The sequence below is a fragment of the Sus scrofa genome, chromosome 11 (genome assembly GCF_054392235.1).
Source record: "Sus scrofa isolate SSC_HxYL_T2T_F1_AM1 chromosome 11, Sscrofa_HxYL_maternal_Yorkshire_Landrace_v2.0, whole genome shotgun sequence".
Taxonomy (NCBI): Eukaryota; Metazoa; Chordata; class Mammalia; order Artiodactyla; family Suidae; genus Sus; species Sus scrofa.
Genome location: NC_139393.1, coordinates 24,098,367 through 24,116,221, shown reverse-complemented (window position 1 = coordinate 24,116,221; position 17,855 = coordinate 24,098,367). Strand labels below are relative to the sequence as shown.

The 17,855-nt window shown below is 43.5% G+C and overlaps 1 protein-coding gene across 35 annotated transcripts in view; it reads right to left on the bottom strand.

The window, feature by feature from the left end:
- Positions 1–17,855, bottom strand: part of ENOX1 (ecto-NOX disulfide-thiol exchanger 1) — a 658,487-nt gene that overhangs the window by 238,563 nt on the left and 402,069 nt on the right. For 34 of the 35 annotated variants that reach the window (XR_014819514.1, XR_014819513.1, XR_014819515.1 and 31 more), the window contains 2 exons: positions 8,465–8,608; positions 7,498–7,635 (listed from right to left, as the gene is read on the bottom strand). Coding sequence is in view for 25 of the 35 variants with exons in the window: in XM_084981818.1 (XP_084837944.1) it covers positions 7,498–7,635; positions 8,465–8,608 (282 nt within the window). In the remaining 10 variants the exon portion in view is untranslated. Of the gene's footprint in view, positions 1–7,497; positions 7,771–8,370; positions 8,609–17,855 lie in introns of all 35 variants that reach the window. The other variant, XM_084981832.1, reaches the window with a different exon arrangement.

Genomic DNA, 17,855 nt, shown 5'->3' with positions numbered 1-17,855 from the left:
AATGGGAATGCCCTCTAGATTACATTGTTAAAGTCTCCAATAACTATGTCTCTCACTTTAAACCTTGGAGTCCAGCAACAGACAGAAATCTAGTGGGTCAAAGAAGAGGATACAGGAGTTCTCTTGTGCAGTGGGGTTAGGATCCAGCCTTGTCACTGCAGTGGCTTGGGTCATGGTTGTGGCATGGGTTGCATCCCTGGTGGGGGAACTTCCACATGCTGTGGGCGCGGCCAAAGGAAAAAAAAAAAGAAAGAGAACCGAGATGAAGGACCTATTTGGAGATGCAAGTGGAGGTTAGGCTGACACCTGCGTGGGGAGCTGAGGGCCTCTTTCTAATTTCATGGCCAGAGCATGACCAGGGGAGACAGGAGTCAATGGCCATCCCTCTGCTGTGACTGCCAAGGCTGCATCCCCACACCCACTTCTTTCATGAGCTCTGGATGCTTACATGCGACGGATCACCACATGTTTCCTTTGACAGCTGCTTCAAATCCAACAGGTCCAAGAAGAAACATGCCATCTGGCCTCACCCTTCTTCCCTTCCAGCCTGCCCCATCTTAGGACCATTTCCAAAGCTAGAGACCCAGGAATCGTTGATGATGCTTCACTCTCCTTACCTTCCACGTGGAGTCAGTCATCAATTCCTGTTTGTTTGGGTTTTTTCCTCCAATTAAATGTCTCTTGGGTCCCCGCACATCTCTCTCCACCGCTGTGACTATTATCCCCACTACGGCCACATCCATCTCTTAACCGGGAAACAGCTACAGCCTCCCAGCTGAGCTCTTTGCCGCCAACCTCTCCCCTCACATCTCCGAAGGTCTCACAAAAGTGCTCTACAGGAGTTCCCGTCGTGGCGCAGTGGTTAACGAATTCGACTAGGAACCATGAGGTTGAGGGTTCGATCCCTGGCCTCGCTCAGTTAAGGATCTGGCGTTGCCGTGAGCTGTGGTGTAGGTTGCAGACGCGGCTCAGATCCCGCATGGCTGTGGCTGTGGGGTAGGCCAGTGGCTCCAGCTCCGATTCAACCCCTAGCCTGGGAACCTCCATAGGCTTCAGGGGCGGCCCTAAAAAGACAAAAGATCAAAACAAAAAAATTGCTCTGTACACCTACAACTCTAATGACACCACGTTCCTCTTAGCACCCTCAGCGACATCCTAGGACAGCCCTTATCTGTTAGCGGCAGAGCCACTTATCATGGTGATGTGTGCTTGCTCATTGGCTCTCCTCTATCTCGCCTCCTAGGCTCTAACATAGGGGGGTGAGGTCTGAGTCTTGTATCCCCAGCACTGGGTACCATGTCTGGCTCGACAAATCCCGGTTAAAAGAGTGATGCTTCAGGAGATGAAAGGATTTCTCAAATGCCTCTTCATATCTGGACATTTGAAGAGGAAAAGGTGTTCTGAGCAGAATTAAACAAGCCGACAAGGAACTAGGAACTAGGGGAAGAGACTAGGCTGAGGCTGCAGAGTAGAATTAAAATGAGTGGGGGGCATCCATGACTGGGAGAGAGGAAGGAAGAGGACAGAGAGGGGACTGTCCCCAGGAACCGTAAAGCTAAGCTCTTTGAGAAGAGCAGGGAACAGAGCCACCGAGAGCGAACCCAGGGCTTCAGGAGAAACCACAAGGTACGAACCAAGGAAGAGCTCACTGCTTGTGAGAGTGAAGAAATCTTTTATTGGCTCCAGGTTAAATCTCAATAAGGCAGGTGACACTATCTCGTAAACAGCGCTTCCACAGCTTCTCCCTAACCCTGACCCTAACCCTAACCCTAACCCTAACCTCAATAAGGCAGGTGACACTATCTCGTAAACAGCGCTTTTCTGAACATGGATTTGAAATGCAACACAGGGCACGCTCAGAAACGTCGGGTAAGAGACATATGTCATTGTAAAAGCCCATGACAACTAAGGAGAGATGGTTGACATGAAGAAAGAAAATTTCAAAAAGTGTAAAGCCAAGCAGGGTATAATCTCATGGCCAGAGAATATCCAGCAAATATTACCAGTTCCTGGGCAGGTCTGGGCACGCGACATAAAACCTGGGGACTCAGCTGCTGCTTTCCAACCCTTGCAGTTGGTGATTATAACTTGGGAGAAGCAGCCAGGGTCTATAGGAAGGGAGCAGCTGGTCACACAGATGGTGCCAGAGCCCAGGATTTGACATTCTTGGTGTCGGCTGTTGACACCGGGGCTGGGGGTGGGAGGCAGCTCCTAAAACCTGTATGGTAGGAAACAGGGAAGAAGCTTTCCGGCAAGATCAGGACACGGGAGCATTATCTGGAAGCCTGAGATTCGGGAGAGACACTGTTTGGCGAAAACACCAGCCAACAAACAAAACTAAACTGGATCACAGGGAGGACGTCCCATGTGTCTAAGAAAGACGCATGGTCGTGGCAAAGGAGCCTCACACGTGATGGGAAAAGTCCAGCTTTGACGGTGATAGGGTGGTGTTCCATGAGATGCTTAAAGATATTTTCTCTTTTAAAAATAGATTATTTATTTAATAATCACATATTTGTAGGTGCTTGATATATTTTTTATAATAGTAACTTGCATCCATCTTTATTTTATTTTTTCCTTCTTTGGGCCACCTCGTGGCATATGGAGTTCCCAGGCCAGGGGTCGGATCTGAGCCATTGTCGTGACCTATACCTCAGCTGCGGCAATGCCAGATCCTTAATCCACTGTGCCAGGCCAGGCATCAAGCCTGCGTCCCAGTGCTCCAGAGACACCGCCAATCTTGTGCCACAGTGGGTCCTCCACCTAAAAGACATCTCCTAAAGGTTAAGTGATGTTTGGGGAATCCTACACTGGAGACGCCACGCTTTCAAACCGCACAGAGCACGTTAGCAGAGTAATGGCTCCGAGGAAACCCACAAAGAAAGCAACCTACCTGTGTGAAACTCACAATTTGCCCAGGTTTTCAGGCCACATAAATATTTACGTGACATCCACCCTAACAACAAGGGGACACTGATGTTCCAACAGGCCAGTTTAGAAAACCTGAATCTATGACAATGCCCAGAGCACTGATAATAAGAACAAGGTAACAACAACAGAAATTTTAAAGTGCCACAAAACTAAAAGTATGGGGACGAAAATAAACATACGATTCCATAAGGTGATAAACACTATCTCACAGATGAACGAGGACTCTGAGTAGGGGATTTAGGGATGGAGTCCCACAGTAGAATGGTATATTTTGGATAAAAGAAGCAAATTCAGGAGTTGCTGTCATGGCACAGTGGTTAACGAATCTGACTAGGAACTATGAGGTTGCAGGTTCGATCCCTGGCCTCGCTCAGTGGGTTAAGGATCCGGTGTTGCCGTGAGCTGTGGTGTAGGTCACAGACATGGCTCAGATCCCAAGTTTCTGTGGCAGTGATGCAGGCTGGCAGCTACAGCTCTGATTAGACGCCTAGCCTGGGAACCTCCATATGCCACAGGAAGGCAAAAAGACAAAAGAAAAAAAAATTAAAAAAAAAGAAGCAAATTCAACGTAATGATCTCCAGGGGCACCTCGTTTGAAGAAGATAAACAGGGGAGACATGAAGGAGGGGATAGGATTGTCTGGGAAATCCTTTTGATAAAATTAGAAGATATGGAAAATGAGTGCCTTGCTTTGCTGATAATTTTAATCTCTCAATAAATAGAAAAAAAAAAGTAGTAAGGAATGGGGTTGAGTGTCAATTTCATTTTAACAAACATGGAAAGAGTAGCTGGTCATTTAGAAAGATCAGAAACTTGGAGAGGAAGCCAAGTGCTCATAAAACCCAGCCTCTCCCTAATCCGGTCAGAGACATTTTGGAGGCGATTTCTTGGAAGAAGGTTACACTAAATTATCTTTAAGTCCCTTTGGAGACATTAAAGGCTGCCTCAAATGTGCCACAGTCACACTGAGCAATTCCAGAGGCACCAGCACGAAAACTGAGGGAGAAGCAACATTCTGTGGGTCGGTGACTATGGCGCAAAGAAACAAACAAACAGCACCACGCATCAGACACAGTGACAAGACAAGTCACATAAATATACTACGGAGCCATAAGAATTGAAACAATGTGGTGTGGGAATAAAAAGAGATCCCTAGCACAGAAGAGACGCTCCCCAAAGAGACTGAAATGTACATGAAGACTGAATTCCTGATAAAAGAAGTAAATCCGTGGAGACATGGAAAATGAGGAATATATAGCAACTGCAGGGAGTGGGCAAAAGCTTTCTATAGTTAGAAATGGAATATGCATAAAGGAAATGGTAAACTTTTTTTTTTCAGGAAGAACATTAAAGAGAAAAAGATTTTGAGTAAATAGGGACTCCAAGAATAAAATGCTTAAAAGTAATGACAAAACACAAGCCAAAAAAAAAAAAAGATACATCAACCATAACTCTATCTGATAAATGGATATGGCATGAAAGTAACCTATTACCAAAAGAGGAACTACAAATAGAAAATAGAGGAAAATGACATGATTTCCAAAGAGGAGTGGTAAAAAGAACTTAAAATAATGGGCTGCCGTTTTTTACATACCAAGTTGGTAAATATTAAACACATATGTACATTTTGGAAATGAGTTGCCTGGTACTTAACAAAAAACATTAAAATATTTCTTTGTTTTGACTGACAAAGGCGACATGGAGGAGTCTGTCTGAGGGAAATAACTCTAGTTGTTCAAACATTCTATGCATAAAAAAAGTTTAATATTATTTGTTGAAAAAAATCAAAAGGAAGAAAAGAAGGAATAAGAGTTTAGATTTAATGAAAGCTTATCATGTATAGGTACTATGCAGTTATTGTAAGTTATCATATTACAATCTTATGCCAGTCCCATCAAATAGATAGTCATCAGTTTACAGAAAAGGTAAAATGCTTTACTATTTGAGGATATTAAGTTCTCCAAAGAAACTAGACTAGTAAGAGTTAAAACAAACAAACAAACAAACAACTTAAATGTAAACAGTAGAAAACTGAGGAAGATTTAGTCACTGAATTTTTTTGTCCTTTTTGTCTTTTTAGGGCTGCACCAGGGGCATAGGGAAGGCCCCAAGCTAGGGGTCGAATTGGAGCTACAGCTGCCAGCCTACACCACAGCCACAGCCACTTGGGATCCGAGCAGTGTCTGTGACCTACAACACAGCTCACAGTAACACCGGATCCTTAACCCATGGAGCAAGGCCAGGGATCGAACCCGCATCCTCATGGATACTAGTCAGATTCATTTCCCCTGAGCCACGACAGGAACTCCCTCAACGGATTATTTTTACATGTTTACCGTAAAACTATAAAAATGGAAAAGAATTTAGGATAAGATATTTATAAAAACCCCTAATAGAAAATGTCGTATTTAATAGGACTCAAATACATGCATAGAAAGAAGACTGGAAGAAAATACATAAATGCCAACCAAATAGCACAGAACTTGACCCCGAGAGAGTGTCAGACAAGGGAGTCTGCTGGCAGTGCCGAGAACAAAGCAGCCTGTCGTTCCACTGGAGGATGGGGAGGGGGATGACGGGGGCACACTCAGGGAGACCCCCGAAAGGCTCAGACACAGTTTAAGCAGTTTGGCTAATACAGGAGATAGAGAATGGAATGCAGGGCAGATACGGTACATCTTCTGTAACGAGTAGGGCTGTAATTCTTTTCATGGTAAGTTGCTGGGAAAATCATAAATTGGTCATGGTTAAAATGTCAGAAGACTCAAAATCGTAAGAAAAAATAATGAATTATTGAGGTTGTGGCGTACTCTGGAAGTCACACAACATTTTCGGAGACGAGAGGGAGGTGGAGACGAGAATAAAATCATTTCTGCTGTATGAATATTTCAATTAGGCAGCTGAGAAAATCTGCGCAGAAACATATAAATCTTTACTCTCAAGGTATTAGAAGGAAGGATCGGTCTAGATTAGCTTTAGGGGAAAGGGGTCTGGATAAACACATGTTCAAAGCAGAGAAAAATGTCACTGATGCACACACACCCATCCCAGAGCAGATTCATCTTCAATGCTATTGATTTATAACATTTTGGAAAAGTTTATCAATATTCGAAGTATCATGCCTAATCATTCAAGATTTGACTTTCCTTTTTCTGTTTTCCCCTCTCCTCTGTTTCCTGGCCTCTCTTCTCATAACCTTTGTTATATTAAAAAAGAAAACAATGTTTATATTTATATATGGAGGTATATATGTGTGTGTGTCCATATGTTTGCATAGACATGTACACGTGCACCTATGTATAATTTTTTATAGCTGGTACAGCCTTGGAGGTGTATGTCCTCGATGGATGAAAACCAAAACCAAACAACAGTGACAAACCAACTGTTTGGTCAGCTCAGCTCAAAGTACCCAGGGCTGGGGCTGTAAAACGTAATTAACCCTTCAAAGGCGATTGCTGTCGCCTCAGTGCATACCCTCATCTAACTTGATGGGCAAAAGGGAATTGTTCTTCTGACATATCACAGAGACCACAGTATATAACAGTTGCTTCTCCACTGCAAATTCTGGGACAGCAGAAACCATGCCTGTTTTTTTGTTTTTTTTTTTCACTGCTGGAGCCCCTGGACCAGGACAGTGTCTCCAAAAAGCGTGCTAAATGAGTCGATGAGTGAGTAAAGGGAAAACTGAAGTCCCATGTGTCTTTCCAGACAGCTTTAGGTCCCCTCAATAACATCTTTGCTCAGAGCTCCAATCATCGATCCTTCTGGAAATCACTACATCACTCGGTTGAATCACCTCGTTGCTCCTCATTCTATACATTATTTTTTATTGCTGTCTTTTTGGTTGCTGTGTTTTTCAATTGGGGGAGATGTGCGTCCTTAACCCTCAAGGACACATATACTTTATGTATAGGTCCTATTTCCTCAAGCACGTGTTACAAGGTACATGGAAAATCAGCACGAAACATGTTTTGAATTCAATGACGAACTCTTTCAAATGGCCTTCTATGTTGGGACATTTCCAAACCTTTTCTCTACTGAATGCATTCTTGTGTTAACGGAACCCAAAGCAAACAGGGAATGCAGCGGCCATTGAGTTGGGTGTCTAAGCGCTGCGGCTTCGATGCTGGCAAAGTCACCTCAACTCTGGTCCCTTCTTACCTGCTTTGGAAACGGGACCATGCACAAGAGCCACAACCACCATGACCATCGACTGGTCTCAAAGAGCAGACTGTGGAACCACATGGCATCATGTACATGGGAGAATTTTGCAAACTGGAAAACGGATATTAACTCTTCTACTTACCCGCAGCAACTACGGACCTGATATTGCAATGCCTGCGAGGGAGACCTCCCGCACGTGGCTGTTTCTGAGACCAGAGACGAGGCAGAAGATTGAGGCGAGGTGGCGAGCAAAAGAATGCCAAGCCCACAGCCTGCCAGGCATGCCCCAGTCATAAATGCCAGGCCAGGCTCAACACTTGTCCGTGCCCAGATTACCAGGCGCCTGTCACCCACACCCTTTGGCGTGGCTGCAAGCATCTTTCAACCTGGGAGGAAGCTTACCCGATACAAGCTGCTGTCCAGGCAACCCCACGGGAACCATGCCCAAGTTATTCATGGCGGTGGCCCAGGCGGTGGGGTCTGTCACAGACATGCTGAGCTGGGTTGTGTCTATCGCTAAACTTCCCAAACCGTCGGCAGCTGCAGAGGGGGAAGGAAAAAAAACAAACTGACTTAGAACTCACCGGCCATGGGTGTGGGTTGGAAAGAAATCATGATTCTAGAGAAGGGAGGCTTCATTGAAGCACATTCCCAAACCACCCAAAACCATGGCATCTGTAGCAATGTTTTCTCTAGTCATAAACATAAGAGTTTCTGCATACATTCTGGGAGGAAACTTAATGACATGCAGCTTGCGTTATACACAGCTTGCCTTTGAGGAAGGACCCCTGGAAACAACTGAAGAATCACTTCCTTCTCCCAGGGAAACATCAGTTAAGTTCCCAGATTGAGAGGCAGAGCCAGAGGGCGCCCTGGGTAAGACAAGTCAATTGGCTTAGTCGACTAAGAATAAACTCATCTGTTCCTGCGTGTAATTCTGAAGCAGGCACACCCTCTAACCATCTAATCGAATCGCTAAAATGGCTTGTCAAGCAGTCACATTGGTCCTAAATGAATTTATGAAGGGTAATCTTGTAGCACTTCCATCCTTTACAGACTCTGTACATCCTTACATTAGGAAATGCAGGTATCAGCCTCGAGGGCCTCCTCAAACATGTCTTATAAGCACAGACTTTGGCCAAAACAAATAAATTAATACCGAACACAGCACAGAGCTTAAAAAAAAAAAAAAAAGTCAGCCAAGGAAGTCAAATTTGACTTAATGCTCTTTGACGTTTGCCAGTTTCACAGCTGGGCTTCTTTGGGGGAGCCCACGCTCCCGGTTCAGTGTGTGTTTTCATGGCTGGGGAGCTTTCCACTAAGACGCACAAGGCCTTGTTTGTGTTCTGTACTGGCCACCACCGTTTACCTGCGGCCATCATCTGAGGAAGCTTCGGGGGACACGGGGTGATGCTTTCAACGGCACCTGCATCGACTATGGAATTACGAGCATCCTGAGGGGCGGAAGCGCTTGGATGGCCGAGGGCAGGGTCCCCACGGAGATCATCGGATTCTGCAAGAGGGGAAGAGGCGGGTGAGAGAACATAATCATGAACCGGGGGAACCTCCAAGGGAAACACCGTGTCAATTCAAAACAAACAAACACCAACAATGAACAAACAGAATCAACTTTCAGTCGCAGGCACACAAGTGAAGCTGCTTCCTCCCTGGATCTCTGCGGCTGCCTCCTGGCTTGGTTTCAGAGCCTGGGAGATGCCAGGGTCAACTGCCAACCACCCAGAACACGGCTGGCTGAAAAAACAGCCCCGTGTGTGGAGTGGCGGGTGCCTTGCCTGCTGCTGCAGAGGCTTCACAAAGGGGGCTTATCAGACCCCCGCACAGCCTCTTCCACACAAGGCACTTCCATGAAGAGGGCAGGCTCTGGGCTAAGTATGATTTTTTTTTAAGTTCAAAAATTAATTGATGTTGTTATGTTTAAAGGCAGTCATCTGTGAAATGTAGCTAGAGATGGAGAAAACGTGGGGAAGCGGGAGGGAAAAAAAGCAAGAGAGTTTCCAGTGAGACTCTAGTCTTCACGAAAGGCAAAAGGAGAGCATGGTGTGTGCGCTCGTGCTGCCCATCAAAGCAGGTGGAGCAGCCCAGGAAGAGTATTTGCTTTTTTAGTTCTGGGACAAGATCAATTTCACTGGTGATTTGTTTGCTCTCAACTCTCCCCAGAATTGTACCGCTTACATGGAAATGCGTTTTTAGACGACTTTTCAAAGCACCTTTCTAACAAAGACCAATCACAATCAAAATCACTGAGTGTTGCCCCTCTATATAGGGCCCCTCTATATTGCGCTGTATTTATCAAAGGCCATGCTTTCTCTCCATCCTTAAAATGTAAACACAGAGCATTCCGACGTACATATTTTAAATGCACTTTCACCAGTTCAAGCCTGGAAGACAAAACACATCACTTGGATGGGTGATCGGAGACATGGGGATGTTAAGGAGATTTGATAAAACAACTGAATTTATTTATTTATTTATTTCGTCTTTTTGCCGTTTCTTGGGCCGCTCTCACGGTATATGGAGGTTCCCAGGCTAGGAGTCCAATCGGAGTTGTAGCCACCGGCCCACACCACAGCCACAGCAACATAGGATCTGAGCCGAGTCTGCAACCTACACCACAGCTCACGGCGACGCCGGATCCTTAACCCACTGATCGAGGCCAGGGATCGAACCCGCCACCTCATAGTTCCTAGGTGGATGCATTAATGACTGCACCACAATGGGAACTCCAGAACAACTGCATTTAAATGTCTGTTTTTACTAGGTACAAATTTATAAATTTTCCTAAACCACGTTTCTGTTAATAGACATCTCAGAATGAGTGGTATGGTCTGTTTGTCAGTGCCTCTGGTTAAAGTTGGGCCCTTTAACGGTGTGCTCTTTTATTTCTTTGATTCTTGGGTGCAAGAATCAGTGATCTCTTTGAACACTGTACTCTCAAAAAAAAAAAAAGCATACTGCCAGACGATTATAGGTTTTTAATCCAAATTCAAATGGAAGATCAGGTTTCAGTATCTCAGGGATGGGTTGATATTGCGCAAATTATTTCCATGGTCCCCACAAACCTCTAGCCCTCAGCCGGACGGACATGCGAGATGATGGAGAATTGTTTCCAAGATGAAACATCATGAAGCAGTGACTGCTTCCAACTTTGGCAGCAAATTGTACACAGGACACAAGTTTTATACCTGGTGATCAGACGACTACCCATATGAATTCAGAACTCGTTTATATAGTATAGGCATCAATTATAATCATAGTATTATAATTATATTATTATATTATCTTAGCCAATGGAGGCCAGCAGAGAGTCTCACCCAATAACACCAATACAGAGCCAAACAAAACACCTGCCCTTTAGCTCTCCAAACACCAGCAGCATTTATTTTGTTCATTTGTTTGCCTTTTTCTTTTTAGGGCCATATCTGTGGCATATGGAAGTTCCCAGGCTAGGGGTCGAATGAGAGCTACAGCTGCCAGCCTGTGTCACAGCCGGAGCAACACAGGATCCGAGCTGCATCTGTACCCTGCTCCGCAGCGTGCAGCAATGCCAGACCCACTGAGTGAACCCCCATCCTCCATATCAGATCCTTAGCCTGCTGAGCCACAGCAGGAACTCCCAAGCAACATTTTTAATGATGAAACCTCCGAGCATTTTCCACTCCCCACCTCCAGCCATTTCAGAACAGCAAAGCAGAGCCAGGCTAGAATGTGTTTATTCTTTGGCTCAAATGTCCAGCAGTGGAGGCATTTCAGATCATCACAAGGTCACTATTTGTCTTACTTACGTCCCCAGTGAGGTTTAGTTGGCTGGCTTTTTCTTTCTAGCTCAAGTTCTCTTCAAATGGGTATAAATCACCACTTTTTTTTTTTTTTCTGTCCAATGAGTCTACAGTTCTGGAAAAGTGCATCATAGACTATCCCTTTATGTTGTAGGCGTTCGGTCTGGTGCCTGACCAGCTCTGTTTCACTTTGCCTTTTTTGCTACAGGGTTTTAGGGGTGGTGTCAGCTCTGCTCAGCTTTATGACTGTCCGGTCCAGTGTTCACTGCCAGTTTAGTGACTGCAGGCTTACACAGGGGCATCGAGTGTCATGAAGGCCCAAAGCTTCTACCCATGCTTTTCAGCCCCATCTTCACAAACTGATACCCTTTCATTAAGGACAGCAACCAACAACTACTCTTTCATCCCCCCCAAAAAAAGAGTATCGCTTCCTTGGCAAGCTGTGGCTTGTAAACCTTAATTTATCCTCCAATGAGACAGTGATATTCAATGTACCGTATCTCTCCGGTCCCCAGTCCAACGGAATGACATATGACGTCATGCAGCTGCCATGTATCAAGGATGGAGACTCTAAAGGAAGTTCTGTCATGTCTTAGGCATTTCCAATAGTCTCAAGGATGCCTTGCAATTCTTTAAAACATTTTAGGAGTTGCCGAAATGGCTCAGTGGTTAGCGAACCCAACTAGCATCCATGAAGACATGGGTTTGATCCCTGGCCTCGCTCAGTGGGTTAAGGATCCAGTGTTGCAATGAGCTGTGGTATAGGTTGCACACGTGGCTTGGATCTGGCATTGCTGTGGCGTAGGCTGGTAGTTGCAGTTCTGATTTGACCCCTAGCCTGGGAACCTGCATATGCCATGGGTGCGACCCTAAAAAGCAAAAAGACCAAAAAAAAAAAAAAAAAAAAAACAAGACAACATTTTAAATTTATTATTCACTCAGCGTGGGAGAAAGGTGATATTTTCAATTAATCCCTAGCCAGTAATTTATGAATAGTTGCAAGAGTGATTTTTATGCTCTACAAACACCCCTTGTTCCTATTGAGTCCCTGCCTCTTTAAATGATTCAAGGCTCTGATGCCTAATTTATCATTGAAATCAATTTCTCTGCACTAGTTATCTTATTTCTAAACTATAGAAAAGATTAATATTCTTAATGATGTTTATTTACACACAGAGATGTGGGGAGTTAAAAATGATAGCTAGTAAAAGCACTTGGAGTATAGTAGGTGCTAATTATTATTATTTTCTTTGGAAGTGTAGTGTTTCCATTAAGGTACCCTGGGATCTTTGTGTTCTGCTGAATAATTATGTAATTAATTTTAAAACAGTGAGTAACACTTGATATTTCTAAAAGTAAGTATCGCCTTAGTTTTCTGTGTCAACCTAAATTGTACCAGAATATGGCTTCATTTTCCACAACTCCTTTAGAAAGTAATATAATGTCATTTGAAATACAAATTTTTCAGGGAGTTCCCGTGGTGGCTCAGTGGTTAATGAATCTAACTAGGAACCATGGGGTTGAGGGTTCGATCCCTGGCCTTGCTCAGTGGGTTAAGGATCCGGCATTGCCATGAGCTGTGGTGTCGGTCGCAGACATGGATCAGAAGCTGCATTGCTGTGGCTGTGGTGTAGGTCGGCTGCTATAACTCCGATTAGATCCCTAGCCTGGGAACCTCCTTGTGCCGTGGGTATGGCCCTAAAAAGACAAGAGACAAAAAAATAAATAAATAAAAATAAAATAAAATTTTTTTTTCTGTAGGTTTATTTCCTACCTATGCAACTACAAAAAGCTTTCAAGAAACTCATGACTAATTATGAAACTGACAGCTTCTATTTATAGCTTTTAGTGAGGTTCCATCATCCCCGAACTATCAGATGTACAAAATGCCAAGGATAACAGCACAGTTTTGTCCAGGGTTCAACTGAAATCTAACTTGTTCTTTGTTGAGGTACCTTCAAGTACAAAATCTCAAACCCAGTTTCCTAACTGTTCAACAAGATACATTTATGCTCAGGATTTCATTAAACTATATCATGGGGTAGATTCTGAAACTCATTAAGCCTAAGAAGATACTATTTGGCTTTAAAAAAATGACACAGGCTTCTCCTGCTCTTAATTACACAACTCTTTCTACCTGCCCAATTTTTTTTTTTTTTTTTTTTTTTTTGGTCTTTTAAGGCTGCACCTGAGGCATATGGAGGTTACCAGGCTAGGGGTGGAATCACCTATACCACAGACACAGCAACACCAGATCCGAGCCACTACACCACCGAGTCTGTGACCTACACCACAGCTCATGGCAACACTGGATCCTTAACCCACTGAGTGAGGCCAGGGAGCAAACCTGCATTCTCATGGATCCTAGTCAGATTCATTTCTACTGAGCCATGATGGGAACTCCGTTTCTTTCTTTGCCTTTTTTTTTTTTTTTTTACTACCTGTCCAACTTTTGCAGGTTCTAAGGATGCACGCACGCACGAGTGTGCCTGCACACACACCCACACAGTAGGTAATACAATCCTCTGTAACTGTCCACAAAGCACAGATTCCTATGAAAAGGTGGTGGAGATGAGTTAAGAATTGAAATTTTTTCTTCTTTTATTTTAAAAGAATGATTTTGTTTGACCTAAGTCCTTAAGTTCAAGCCTACTTCAACAGAAGAATAAGTATCATGAGAAAATCAGATTTATTAATGTCCTGTTGAGAGCTGATTCCAAAGGAAGCTTATATATCACATGAAACTTCCTTATTCTACAGGAATTATTCACCAGCATTACCATGGTTTATAGTTACAGTAAAAAGCATAATACATTCCCATCAAAGTTCTACTTTCTGCTTTGATCACTAAGAAAACACCCCACTCTGACCTCCGTGTAATCAGCAGGATACTCTGAATGTTATGGAAATGCCCGTAGTTAAAAACAGTACAGAATATTGCTAAATAGAGGCTGCTTATATTTTAACTCCATGATACTGAAGCAACTGTCTGTGAATAAGGGCAGCATCTCCGTTTCCTACATGGTAAACCAAGTAATTCAGACTAATTCTCTCACTCAGGAACAACCAGAAAGGCCTAATGTCTTGCGTCCATGTAACACAATTCTTACATTTACCTGTTCAGATCCAAAAGTGCCACACAGAGATGCTTTAATTACTTCAGAGGATTACTAAACAGGCTTCTAAGGAGAATGGGTCCTCTCACGTACTGAGGCTTCTCTTCGACTGACCTAGGAGAGGGGTGGACTCTGCAAGTTTCGAGGCAGAGTGGAATTGCTCTGCAACACGTGGTACAAAAGGACACCAAGGCTAAGTAGGTGCTTTAAAGGAAAAGAAAGAAGGGATTTTTTTTTTTTTTTTTTTTTTGGTGGCCACTGGTGGGAAACAGGGACTTCAGAGAAATGACTAAAGCAGACTCTCAAGGGGTTCATTGGGAAATATACAATGTAATTCTTTGTCCTGCCCCCTCTGCAGACATGTTGGTAAAGTCTACAATCATGCTTCTTAATTCTTCGTTGGAAGTAATTTTTTGATGATGGTTTTCTTGAAAAGAGAGCTTGAAGAGGATAACAAGGAAGCAGCTGATAACAGAGATTACCTAAGATATTACATGATAAAGCATGATAAAGTTTTCAGGTCTGTTAAATATACAGGATGTTGGTTGCTAATGATCAGTGTCTCCCGATTAATGGGAAATAAAAGGATTAAGATTTTGAAGAAGAGATTTACGTTAGATTAGAGTCGATGAGAAATTAGACTTTGTGGGGGGACGTCTGAGGAGAGAATTGTGAAGTAGGGATATTATGGCAAATAAAGGTGAAAAGATCCTTCTTGGTACTGGAGATTTCTCTTTTCACATCTTGAAAATGATATGGGCAGAGGAGGGAACTGGGCCAAGACCAATTCGGGCAGGGCTGAACCCTGCAGTGCCTTCTATCAAAGCTGTGAAATCGAAAGGTCTTCTTTAATATCTGAGCTATTTCTCATATAATTCGAAAATCACTGAACTCTTTTCAAAAGGTCACGATGTGACAGGTGTCGCAGCACAGTGTACCTGAAGAGAGATGCCATTCCTGTTCTAAGTCATTTTTAGTTTGTCCTTTAAGGCAAAAAGACAAAGCAGCTCTGTATTCCTTCCTCTGTATTCCCAGAGCACACCGAACCTTTTTCTACACAAGCACCTGTAACTTCACATTCTAATTAGCTGTTTATATCCATGTCCCCAGGAAATAATACGCTTAGAGTGATGATGGGAACTAGCCATTTCTATATCTCCTGCAGTGAGAAGAAGCCATACCTAGATTGTGGGGGATGCTCAGTATAATTTATAAATTATAATGTATTTATAAATTACAAAACATATTAAAACTTATGATACAAATATTTATACTTATAAAATATATTTACATGTAAATACATTTTATTCACACATATATGCACATATAAAATTATATACACAGATACATGTATATAGACACACATAGATATTTTTCAAATGAATTCAGGCATAGAAGGAAGGAAAGAAAAGAAAATTGCAAATATAAAAGGGAAAGAACCGTGGAATAAAGGAACAAGGGGACAAAATTTGTTCCAGGGTCCAATCTCAAAGGTTGGAGGGCTGAAAGCTAAAGAGCACAAAAGAGGAAATTGCTGCCGGAAACTGGAACACAGATGAACTTACAATATCAAAGAAAGACACATTTTTAAAATGTTAGATCCTTCCAGATACGTTCTTGGTGCCCTTAACAAGTCAGTCTCCGTGATGAAGATCCTACGCCTCCCTGGTAACCAATGCAGGGTCCTCAGCAGGTTCCAGTGATGTTTCTCCTTTTGTGAAACTTCTCCCAGCTGCTCTTTGGAGGAGCCGGAATCTATAAATAACAGCGTCTCTAGATCCATTAAGCAGTGCATCAGTGGAACAAAGGCATATACAGACGGGGCGAAAGAAGTGAAATCAGGGGAAGAAAGGAAAAGTTTCCATTTGGTGTGCAGCTTACGAGGGAAAAAGCAGGTCTGGCCATTTCTCAAACACAAAATGCCATTAAGGGTCTGTGATTGCATCCCCCATTTGTCTACTTTAGTAGCCGATTTTAAACTGCAAATCGTGGTCCTTCCATCTTCGGGAGGGAATGGTTCCTGAGGGGATGATAAGGTTTTAGCCTATGACATATCTGTGTTTGAAGAACCCAATGCTGTGGCGGCGGCGGGGGGCACGAGGGGGGCGCAAGAGAGCGAGAGCGGGAATGCATATGAATATATGAGAGAGAAACAGGTCTCCCCCTGAAATCATGCAATCAAACAAAATAACCAAATATGCCAAAGAGACAACTCCACCTGCATGGGCAGGATAGCAGCTAAAACCAATTATCTTCTGACACAAAGAAAAATACTGTTTGGCATTATACATATATAAGTATAGAGCAATGACAGAGGTATGATTATTTCATTTTTCATGAGATTTTGCTTTTAAAAAAATTAGTATTTCTAAACTGAACAAAATAATAAAAGAGAAAGCTTGAGACCATAGGGATAAAGTACTTCTTTCCATTAAAAACAGGAAAGAAAATAGGAGTAGATGCTACAAGGCTAACACATACTTTTGAAGACTCAGTAGGGACATGTTTTAGAAAAACAGGACTTTCCAACTTCCACAGACTGGTTCAGATTTACTAAGGGCTGAAGACTGTTTATGAAACATGGAATGGGTCAGCTAATTTCTCTCATTAGTGGATATCTATCAATCAGGACAAATACACCCAAGTTCATAGAACATATCAAGGTTTGAACCCTGAGAGGTCATCACTTTTAACTTCTCCCAGATACAGAAGGTCCCCTCAATGTTTTGGACAGGCAATTGTTTCAAAACAGCCTTAACAGTTCATAAATCCCCCCTTCAGCAGAGCCCTTATTTGGAAAACAAGGGTTCTGAGCACCTGCCTTCATTCCTACTTCTAAAGCGCTGTGTGGCCTTGGGAAAGTGACTTTTTTTAGTCCCTCAGTAGGGCTACTGAGGCATAACTGCCAAATAAGTTAAGTTACAGACAAGTTTATAATGAAAGTAAATGAGAACATATCAGAGAATTTTTTTTTTCTTTTTAGGGCCGCACCAGTAGCATACAGAAGTTCCCAAGCTGGGGGCTGAACTGGAGCTGCAGCTGCCGGTTTGTACCACAGCCACAACAATGCTGGATCCTGAACCCACTGAGCCAGGCCGGGGGTCAAATTGGCATCCACAGGGATACTCGTTGGATTCGTTTCCATGGCACCACAATAGGAACTCCCTATCAGAGAATTCTTACTTCCCCTCAACCGAAAAGTCCCTCCCCACCCGCTGCCCCCATTGGTACCCTCTCTGTTCTCTTCATTTCCCATTCAAAACATTCTAAAGAACAGACAACACAGGTGTTCCTGCCATGGCGCCGTGGTTAATGAGTCTGACTAGGAACCATGAGGTTGCAGGTTCAATCCCTGGCCTTGCTCAGTGGGTTGAGGATCTGGCGTTGCCGTGAGCTGTGGTGTAGGTCGAAGATGCGGCTCGGATCCCGTGTTGCTGTGGCTGTGGTGTAGGCCGGAGGCTACAGCTCTGATTAGACCCCTAGCCTGGGAACCGCCATATGCCGTGGGAAGTGGCCCTAGAAAAGGCAAAAAGACAAACAAACAAACAAAAACAAACAAACAAACCAAAAAACCAGACAACACAGAGGTTCTCTCATGGAGCAGCAGGTTAAGGATGTGGCATTGTCAATGCAGCAACTTGGGTCACTGCTGAGACACAGCTTCCATCCCTGGCCTGGGAACTTCCACATGCCATGGACCCAGACAAAAAAAACAAAACAAAACAATAAACAAACAAACAAACAAAAAAACCCCACAAAAAAACAGGACAATATAAACAGAATGCTGAGACAGCACAAAAGCTTCACTTGAAATGGCAAAACTAGGGGCTGCCGATAAAGAGCAACA